Here is an 11,452-nt window from a genome sequence, read left to right on the forward strand (position 1 = left end):
ATACTTTGCTTGTTAAATGACTAATCTAGATTTGTGTTATATAACACTTGGTACAACAAATACTTGGCACTTTCATAGCCCATATTGTATGGTATAACTAACACTTGTGCTATGAAAGGAACTTGATTTGTTACTAACATAAGTTATAATCATGAATGTCTGACAACATTTATAAGTATTAGCATTAATCAAATAAGATAATTAATGTAATCATGTTAACAATTTATAATCTAATTGAAACCTTGTTTGTTTGTGGTTTTCAATTGAATAATAAGAGTTCATACTATACTTATTTGATTGTGTCACGTATGAAATCCTAAAAAAGAAATATGTATCTTTGATGACCCTTACTTAAAGCACCAACCCAAAACCCTGCTCTTACCACCATTAAAAAGGGGTCAACTAAAGCCATAGGAAGTAAGGTAGCAAGTCACTAAGTTTTCTACTATGCCTTTCGCCCTTTCCAAGTTCTGTTAATTTAATAATTTTTCCTACTTCACTCGCTTAAGCTAAGGAAGGGTTGTAGCAAGCTATGGTATATGCAATACAATAGCAAGGGTTAATCTTCAAAGAGCTAACTCGATGTCACTGTCACTTGGAATCAGACTTAAGGAAGAAAATTATCGATTCTACCTAATCCACTACTGACCACGAACTGACTCAAACACCAAGGCCTACTACTCTTCCGACAACTAATGAAATGATTTTTTTTCTTTGCCTCCCCTCAACTCCCTTAAGCCCAGAAGGCCCGACCAAACACTAAAAGCCCGACTCGGGCAAGCAATATTATGGGAACTGATCTGACCGAATTGGGTCTAATAGAAAAAAATCTCAATTTCAATAACGAATTTGAATTTGGAAAGGCCAGCAAGAATCAATGTGATAGCGAGGCTGAGCAATAGTGAGGGGCGATAGTAAACCAACAAATTCTATAAATATTTATATATTATGCTATATATGAACTTCTCAGGTTAGAGAAAGAAAGACTGTGGAAGGACAACATTCAAACAAAGAATTTCCTATTGAAAAAATCCTATGTTAGAACTAGACTTTCAACAATCCCAGAATATGGGTAACAGTGGGTTTCTATTTATTTAGCGGGTGATTCGACGAATAAAAAGGCTACTTCTACAACTAAGTCTACACATTACCTATTTGCTTTTTCTTTTTTATCCCCTTTTAAGCACTTTACCAGCGGGTCAAGATGCTCTAAGGCTTCATAAGAGGCATGTATTTTAATTAACTGATTACTTTCTATACCTTGCCCACTAACACGACCAAAAGATTGATATTTTTTTTACAAGTGTAGGAATGTCGAAGTAATAAATAACCCGGCAAGATCGGGGTCGAACCACAGGGAGGTTAATTGTATAAATTATAGATAACAATAATACAACAACAACAATAGTAGTAGTAGTAGTAGTAGCAGTAGTAGTAATAATAATAAAAAAGAAGAACAAGAATAAGTTGATGAGAACTTTGAGATAGAAGATTAACATAAGGGTTAAACAATGATAATAATAAATATCAAGGTTAAAGGATCCACTAATGGTATATCAAACAAGTATAGTATAAACTCTTAATATTCAATTAGAAACCACACACAAAGAAAGTTTCAATCAGATTATAAGTGTTTACTTATAAAAAGTATAAGGATAGTCTAAACAAGGATGAGACCAACCAAACTGCACCAAGAACTGAAGCTATAAGAACCCAGTTAACAACTAAAACCTAGACCTCATGCAACAAGTAGCCTTAGCAAAAAGAGTATTACCCTTTAAGCCATTCAACATATTTATATGAGTATTTTAATCCTTAATAAAACCATTATTTTTGTCTAACTTATTAAAATTATACAAATTCTAGGCACCAAACCTAAAATAGTTAAATCTAACAATCATTCCAAGCTCAAGCATCTTAAGTCATGCAATTACACTATGTCCAAACATCTTTAGTCTAACAATCATGCCAGCAAAAACATCTTGGATTTAGCAACCATGTCAAGTCTAAGTTAATGGGTCTGACATTCAAAAATTAGTGCATAAATATAACATTATTGCTAGGCTCAGATACTTGATTAAATATAAAATTAAAAAATTATTCAAAAATTACAATGCAAACGTGAACCTAAATTTACATTTTAAAATTTTAAGAATTAATTAATTAATTTTATTAAATAAAAAAAGAAAAAAATAAGTTATAATTAATGCTTTTAAACTTACTGTTAGATCTAAAATGCTTAAATCTAGTAAAGAGTTAAATAAAAGTTTAACAATTAACCCATTTAGTTAGATTTAATAACAATATTAAAATATTCATCATCTTCATGCTACTGCAAAGCACAGCCAATATACTAGTCATTAATTAAATAGAGCAGACCAACTAACCAAATGCCTTTTTTCCTAATCCCCCACGGGTAGAACTAATAAAATTGGAACGATCAAAATTAAACTGCGTCATTTACCAGAAAAGGCACATCTAGGGACATTCATAAACAGCAATTCTAATAAATTTCCAAACAGTAAATCACAAGGAAGTGAACAGAGTTTTCGATTGCATAAAAGTAAACACAGAAAATGCACTACTAAGGACAGCATGCAACTGTCCTCTTAATATGCAAATCTAAAACCAGAGCATGAAGTGGTGCTGACAAAATTCTGGAGGACATGAATGACTTCATTTATCCCATTCTAAATCAGGCATTTGTGGATCCACTTTTGACAGCTTTGATGCTAAGGTTCCAGGCAGCGGAGTAGTCAACCGATCCCAACCCATGATGTGGGGCAATGCAAACTGCACAAGAAACAACCAAGGAAGATCACACAAAGAAAACAAAGCAAGGACATAAGTTTGCATGCTCTAGTCATTCTGCATTACCGTGAAAGATCAGATAATAGTCAATGTACATATACAGAAGACGACGTTTGTATATGGATGCATGAACCCTTCAATTTAACAATTAACAAGCAATTATGAGATCAGATATTGTCTACCTGAGATTTTAGGTTTAAAAAAAGCAACAGAAAGAAGCAACAAGAAACATGATTGCAACAGAAAGCATAATCAGTTTGGTTAGTGGAGAAAATAGGGGAGTGGGGGCACCTTGTTTTGAGGATTAATTCGTAGTGAACTAAATTGTCTGTCATCACATTTCTCGCAGCTTAATACTCTCGGCATTTTTCAATATCCATCAGAATGCAGAGTGCTCATTATTTCCTCAAGGGCAACACTCACAGCTCACTAACTTAGAACTACAGATATTATTCTGTTTCTTTAGTTGCCCCCAAAAATTATCATACAATCTCTAGATGCCACTTCTGAAGGTAAGCTACCGCCCCATCTCATATTTATTATATGCAAGTTTCTGTAGCAGCATAATCCTGCGCTAATGGTACAAATGGTTTCTTTCTCATCAATGAACATACAGACTTAGGACCAGGAAGCCATTTGGACACGTGTCTTTTGTAACTGATTTGCCAAATATTCAACACTCGGCAATATGTGGGCACCAAATGAAAAGAATGATCCAGAGATGCAACTATTAACTCTGGTATGGGATTTTTTATCTTCGTCTAGTGGGCATGTACCCACACTTGCAGCAACATTAGAAAAAGTGAGCTTCTTCTGCTTGTGATTTTGACTGTATCCAGCAACTCACAAGAAAAGCAGAAAAATAAAATGCACCGCAGTGATTATGAATAAGAAAAAGGAAAAAGGAAAATTCATGGTAAATTGTCCTCAGTCATCTATAAAACCAGGCTGCAGTTAACAGTGACAAGAAAACTTTTTTTTTTCCAGCTCTTCCCACGGTGACAAATAAAAATGATGCTTGTTACATAACTAATATCACCAAAACATGCAAAGAAATTTGTCTAGCCCCCTCTATTTTGGAAAAGAAGAAAGAGATTATGCTATTAGTACATATCTTCAAAAAACCACAACCAACTGGCTCTTTCTTTGCATTCCAAAATTTCCCTATCAAACTACCAGTCAGATAGCAAATTTTCTAATTTCTTCAGATTTTTTATAATCTAATATTTTATAGTTATGAATTCAGACCAAAGAAAGCCATTTTCTAGTATATCCTCTTCTGCCTTTTGTTTTCCTAAAACAAAATCCAGCTAAATGGTAGAAGCAGAAATTAAAGAAAAGAGTCAATTGTCATACACTGCAAGCTGTCTTCAGAACTGTAAATTCAGCAGTCGTGACAGGAACAGTAAATCGTTCAGTAGTTTTCAGGATGTTGTTGACAACACCTGCAAACAGTAATTGCATATGATATGATGTCAGATGGGAATTCTACCCAAATAAACTTTAACTTAAAGCAACAAATTAAGAAGCCACACAAGACAAGGAACTATCAACATCAAGTTATCATGATGCACATGCAAAAGAAGAGACTAGTGTAGGTGAAAATTTTCAACTCCAGAACTCAAACCAAAACTAATGCAGCAGAAGTGGCATGGACTATTCTGAAAAAATAGGTAGGTTAGAAACTCTTCTCATCATTTGGTATCAAAGCAAGTTCTAGTCCTCCTTTTCCCTTTACTCATTTATTCCCTAGATTTCTCTCCATTCAAGATCCTAGAATTCATATCTAGGCTCCCTCTACAAATCAAACCTATTCTAGGCAGCTTCAGTCACAAGATTCAATCAATTTGTTGTGTTGTTGTGACCTGTGCAAATCTGATCACTTTTTCTATATTTTTGTTCAAGATTTTGAGCTTAAAATGGCACAAAGACAAAAGGGTGGAGCAAGGTGGAATCAAATGGATGTTTGAAAAGGAGCTGAACCAGCCTTCTAGTAAGGAGAATGGTGGACAACAAAAAGATGATGAGAGATTGTTGAATCATGAAGACAAGTTAAGCTACTTACAATTACAAAACAACGAATGTTCCCTCCTAGCAAGGTTGATCGTAAACTTGAGGATTCTCATTTTCAGTTTGAGAATCCTTCTAATGCAATGCAGTTTGACAAACCTAATATTAATGAATCTAAGCCACAACTTGAACAAAGATTCAAGGTTGAACTTCTAGATTTTCAAGGAAGCTTGAACCAAGATGACTTTGTAGATTGATTGAACATTGTGAAAAGAGCTTTTTACTACTGTGATGTAGTTGATGAAAGAAAAGTTAAACTTATAGTTATCTGCCTCCAAGAAAGTGCATCAGCTTTATAGGAACTTTTGCAAGTTTCCTTTTGCAAGTCTCTCGTCAAGAGTGGTAAAGGTAAGACTAATAATTGGAAGAAGATGAAGAAAAAGTTGTGTGAGCAATTTTTCTCTTTTAACTACAATCAAATCCTCTACAAAAGCTTGCTAAACATCAAGCAAGTAGGAAGCATGGAAAAGTATACCAATTTATTCTATCAACTCATTCTAGAGTTGATTTGAGTGAAAATAAGCAACCAAAGGCTATAAAAATAAGCAACCATTTGTTGATAGAAGAACTCGAAGATAAACAACTCATTTCTATAAAAATATGCCTTTGAAACATTCTACAAGCTTTGCAAGACAAGAACATCTTGAACTGAGGGTTTAATCAACTCAAATAATAAGCAATCATTTGTTGTTTATTTTCATTTTAATCAACTCTGGAGATAAGTTGATAGAATGAATTGGTATGTTCTTTCATGCTCCTCATTTGTTTAAGGTTGTGTAAGGATTTGTTGAGGGTTTGCATGTAGTTAAAGGGGAGAAATTACCAATACTACTTTTTCTTTATCTTCTTCCAATTACTAATCTTACCCATATCATTCCTCTAGCAAGAGACTTGCAAATGTTCCTACCCAGCTAAAGCACTATCCTTGAGGCAAATAATCACAAATCTATTAACATCAAGCCTACCAAGCTACAATGCACCAAAATGATTCTCAAACTAGGAATGAGAATTCTAAAATTCATAACCAATCTCACTAAGTGAGACCATTCATTATACAAGCCCTGCTAAGGAGCTCAACTTTCCTTTTTAATTCAACAATCTTGTCAATTCTACCATCATTTTGTTGTTGTCCACCATTCCTAAAAGGTTGGCTTTAATTCCTTCCCAGACATCCATTTGACACCCCTTGCTCCACCCCTCCATCCTTTCCCTTTTTATGCCATTTCAAGCTCCAAATCTTGAACAAAAATCCAGCACACGTGATTAAATCTGCTGATCAAATCTCATGACCGAAATTGTCTAAAACAAGTTGAATTTGTATGGAAAGCCTAGATGTGAATTCTGAATGGAGATAAATCTAGGGGTCAAATGATTAATGGGAAAAGGAGGACCAAAATTTGCTCTGATACCAAATGATGTGATCCTAGTTTGGAAAAAAGGAAAGTTGGAGGTGGAAATGCTAGAATTGATAGGAAGTGAGAAGAAATACAAAAACTTTAGACAGAATCTATTTTCTTACAATTGAGATTACCAAATAATATTTAGGATTGACCAAGAATACAATCTAAGACCTAAATTATTATGTTTTCTACAGCTGTAAACAACCAACAACAATAGTAAGAGAAAAAAAAAAAACTACAGCCATAAGTTAACATTAAAAGAGATGAAAGTGAAGAGTTACGGCTCAAAATCCAGCCGTAAACCCAATCACATTCAACTCACAAATCCTGCAAGAAATCAGCAAGGAATCATCAATTTAGTCCACATTTCAGCTGCACACCATTCTAGATCTTGCTGGAAATCAGCAAGGAAATCATCAATTTATTCTAAATTTCTAGTTGCACATCAGCTTTAAAGGCTATTATAAAAAACTAGGTAGCTTAGTCAAATAAATAAATAAAATAAAAATGGTTTGAAACTAGATGGGATGAATAAGAAAGAACTATTGATTGATAGAGAGGATAAATAGCATCATTAGACTCTTCCTATGAATCACCTACTAAGTTACTTCCACATAAAGTACTTTAAAGCTAAGTGATTAAAGCAAATAAAATCAAGGTGTTACTTTAAAGCTAAGTGATTAAAGCAAATAATCAAGGTGTTACCTACCTTGATTAACTATTTCTCATCAAAGTTACATCAGTCAATCAACCAGTTGGCTATTTCTTCTATGCATTTCAAAATGAAGAATATAATGTAATGTCATCAGGCTTACAAAGAATAAGTTACAGAATCACACTAGATGCCACACCCTTTCAAAACAAATTGAATACAAAACAGTCATCGATTCATTACACGGTGCTTAAGACATGTCAACTGGCAAATGTCCACATTCAAAATATATAGTCCAAGAATGAAACTTGGTTAAGTAGTCTGTGATATTGCCAATCTCAGTTAATTTCAAAGAGTGTGCTGCATTCAGCAATGTTTGAGAATGCAGCCACTTCAATCAAATGCTTGTGAGTGCCTTAAAGCCTAAAAGTTATCATCCCTTGTTTCCCATCCCATAATAGTTTCATCAAGGAGTAGGGTACCCATCAAGGATATTCACAAGCATTCCTTATTAGGTAAAAAAGATATTACATTTAAAATCACAACAATTAGCTTCTTTTCAAAAAAAAAAGAAAAGAAAAAACTCATAGGTGTCTGAACTTAGAATAGGATTTTATTCTTTTCAATAAATTACAAGATTTCATAGCTTAGAACAGGGTTTAATACAAAAGCAGAGTTGAAAATGGCATAATCTCTGTTTTTCTTTGTTCCAAGCTTCTTCTCATACATTTTAGTCATCTAGAACAATTTGCTTCTAATTTGAGATCTCATATTATGAGCAACAATGTGCGCAAATGAAACAAAAATTTGCAGCATGAATATAGTGAAATTTCTAAGTTGAAACAAATTATGCATAGGACTAAATAAGCATAGGTTAGCTTCAACATGATTGTTAGTAATGGCAATGATGTTCCATTTGAGAACATGGTAACAATATCTAAAATGTAATAGAAAGTGGAAAAATGTAGTCAATAAAGAGAATAGTTTTCATACATCCTTTTATTTAAATCCATTTTAGGCTTAATTAAATTACAAAAAAAATTGATGGCATTAATTATTCTAAGATAAGGGAAAATAGGAATCACTTCTGTGGAACTGTAGTAGATACTTTGAATGGTAGAATAACAAGGTTAGCTCAAAAGTCAGCTGGCAACAGCTAAGGAAGGGGAGAATCTCTAAAGCATATAGGATTTCCTTGATATAACAGTACTCGTTCAACTATGACTAAAAATTTTATGTAGTTCTTAAACTTGCACAAAATATTTTATGTTGGTCCATTAAAAAATCTAGTTTTGGATATAAAATATTTAAGAAAATCCCAAAAAATCTAAAATGAACACAAGACAAAAGGAGATTAAAAATTTCAAACCAAACAAGATCATGAGCAGGATCAAAAGCTTACTTAATGAAACGAAATAGCCACTACCATCTGCATGTGGCTTAATTGATAAGTTCTTTCTCACTTGGCCAGCATTGCTGTGGAAAAAATTAGCTGCTTAGAAATGGATGGTATCACAACAGAAACAATAGCATAACTGTCTCAAGAAACAGAGCATGATCTTGAACTAATAGTACAGATTACCCACACACACATGTGAATATGGTGATGCAGAAAATTAACCTTGACAACATTGAGGGATCATGGAAGAATTCACAAGAATCTTTGGGACCCGTGCTTATCAAAGATCCCACTTCTGTTGCTGATAGAGCAAACTTCTACAAAATATCAACAGAACCTGTCATTAAGCTTCATAGAGCTTGCAGAGATGCAAATGAGGGTGGGGGGATTTCTAGGTCATCTCCTGATTAGTCAATGGCTAAAAATAGACTCTTTACTATGCTCAAATCTCGTATGAGTGATTGTTTTTAATAGAGTTTGAAGAAAGAAAGATGAGTGGGGAGGTCAAGTCTGTCCTGTGCTGAAAAAATCACACGGCATGGGAATCATTTATGATTAAGATAGTAGTGATGGAAAAATCACGAAAATTTACCTGTCTCTTTTCATAGTCATACTTACGCTCACCTATAGCAGGCAAGAAAGTTAACATCATAGAACCACGTCGGTCAACTCTAAGATTGCCAGACTGTTAAGAAAGAAGAAAGATGAGGAGCAACCCTACTTGAGCTAGACAGAAGTATATGAGCAACATAAGGTTATACTTACACCAAACTTAGAGAAAGTTGGAAGAACAGGTTCAACAGAGAGCGCAGCTTTACCCTTGAAAACAGAATAAGGAGCAAATACACGATCTGCATACTTTTCAGTTTTAGTTGCATAACAAGACATGGTATCCAAACTTGCAAGACTCCTAGGAAACCATTGTATGGATGCCTCGGTACCTTGAATAGAACTCTTCCCACCAGTAGAAATGCCAGCCTGGAAAGTTAAAGCATGCAATGCTGAACCATCTCTAACATCAGTAGGTTTCCCAACTGCATTCCTGTTTAGACAATAATAATCACCATAAAGTGCAGAAACCAATACAACCAATAATGCAATGAACTCAAAAAGTTTGAAACAACTCCAAAACACCATCAGATTCATGTATTAATTCAGACAACATGTTCTGTTTAAAGGGTATTTAGCTAAAATCAAATTGAATAAAATATATATAATAAAGAAACTAAAACCTACATTTCAAAAGTTAGAAACAACTTCTATATATGGAGCAGCATTATAAGAAATTAGCTATCAGAATGAGAATGGTAAAAGAAAATTAACATAAAAAGATTGGAAACCATGATATACATTGTACTTTCAGCAGGTAAGGTATCAAAATGTTTATAAATCCTCTTTATCCAGAAATTAACACTAGGATTCCAAAGATGGAGTAAAGAAACTCCAAAAACACAGGGAGAGATAGGGAGGGGAACCTTCTAAAAGCACAATTTAAGTTGACATTCAGATGCAGAAGTTTCAAGGCTTCCAATAAAGTAAAGATTCATAAGCCAACTTTTTGGCAGCACATCCCTTTATTAGTTAAGAAGGAGGAAGAGCAGGACGGGAAGTTTTGATAGGGAAGAGAGAAGAAGAAAGCAACTTCCTAACCAAATTCAGATGAAATAGCATTCCTCTTACAGCCATATATCCAAGGCTATTGAAAATGAACGGGAAAAATAAAAGAATTATGACCACAATTACCTCAATATTCTAGGATTAGTGAAAGAATAGTTTTCAATCAAAGGGACTATAACAGGTGTATACTCAAAATTACAGAAATTCTCTCCTGCTGGTTATTTGTGTGCATTGTACTATACTCATGTATATACGTAAGACAAATATCAATCAAGTTAAATCCCACTCCAAAGTGGCAGCAATCTCATGTACTGAAGCCATGCTGGAAAATTTTTGAGTGTTTCCACAAGTTTTTCCCCTTTCAAAATCACTGCCAATGTATTTATTAACATCGAGAATTATGTTAACACAAAGGAAATTAACATAAAGGAAATAGAAAGTCCCAATAAAATCGAGAATTATGTTAACACAAAGGAAATAGAAAGTCCTAATAACGTTTTCAAGGTCTAAGAATTATGCCTTCTAATAATGATGGGGTTCAACGGCAAAAAAATTTAACCTTGTTCCCCACACACCACCACTGCTAAGATAATAATATAGTTCATACAATGTAGAATTTCTTGTTCAAGGTGTAATAATAATGGAAAAACAAGGATATAGATTTCCTCCTATAGAACTGCTACTAAAGAGATCGTGCAGGCAAGCAGCGCTTTTTGGTAGATGGGAGAACCCAATTTATTTTTATTCTATTTTTTTATTATTTTTTTGAAAAAAGTAATCAAGAAATGAAGAGCATGATTTACGACAAGCCAAACCCACAGTCCACCTCAAAGAAACATTGAGAACTAACTAGGCATTCCATTTAAACACAACCATAAAAAGCATTGAGTAAAAGTTAGTCCAATCTTCCACATTTCAATCTAAAAACAATAAATTTTTTTAAATTTGCGTGAAAAAACAGGTAGGAGAGCATTTTATGAGGAATGGAGAGGGAGATGAGAATGGAGCTAGCTAACTAGGGTTTTATTATTTTCAGTTATAATAGTAGTAGGAGGAGGAGTAATAATACCTGTTGGAGTTCAGAAATCTTGATAGTTTCATCATCTTTGATGCAGAGAGTGAGATAGGGGAGGGCTCCGAAAAGTGTGGATGAGTTAGGGTTCTAGGGTGAGGTTGGGCAAAAGGGAGAGAGAGGAAGCGGTAGGAAATGGGCCGCGCGCGGGTCTGTTTTCAAAAACTTATTTTTTTTTATTTGTGATCATTGGAATAAGTACTAATAAAAAGTGGTTAATTATATGAAGTCTTTACGTAAGTTACGTTTTTTCCCCTCAATTCCTTTAAAATTATACTTTGTATCTTATGTTTTATAAGTTAATAACATTTTATAACCTCAATTACTTGCGCAAAGAAAAAAAATTAATAAAAATAAATAAATCATTTATGTAATTATATTATATTATAATTAATTATTAAAAAGTTTTTTATATTAAATATTATAATTTT

The 11,452-nt window shown here is 33.7% G+C and overlaps 1 protein-coding gene across 1 annotated transcript; it reads right to left on the reverse strand.

Annotated features, from left to right (window-relative positions):
- Positions 1–2,438: 2,438 nt before the first annotated feature.
- On the reverse strand, positions 2,439–11,176 carry ATWHY2 (WHIRLY 2). The gene is made up of 8 exons (XM_011013141.1): positions 11,019–11,176; positions 9,274–9,374; positions 9,098–9,183; positions 8,925–9,017; positions 8,555–8,649; positions 8,336–8,409; positions 4,168–4,256; positions 2,439–2,793 (listed from the first exon to the last, which is right to left on the reverse strand). The coding sequence occupies exons 1-8, from the start codon at positions 11,051–11,053 to the stop codon at positions 2,677–2,679; spliced, it is 690 nt and encodes a 229-aa protein (XP_011011443.1). The 5' UTR covers positions 11,054–11,176; the 3' UTR covers positions 2,439–2,676.
- Positions 11,177–11,452: the final 276 nt, after the last annotated feature.

The sequence above is a fragment of the Populus euphratica genome, unplaced genomic scaffold (assembly GCF_000495115.2).
Source record: "Populus euphratica unplaced genomic scaffold, PopEup_1.0 scaffold829.1, whole genome shotgun sequence".
Lineage (NCBI taxonomy): Eukaryota > Viridiplantae > Streptophyta > Magnoliopsida > Malpighiales > Salicaceae > Populus > Populus euphratica.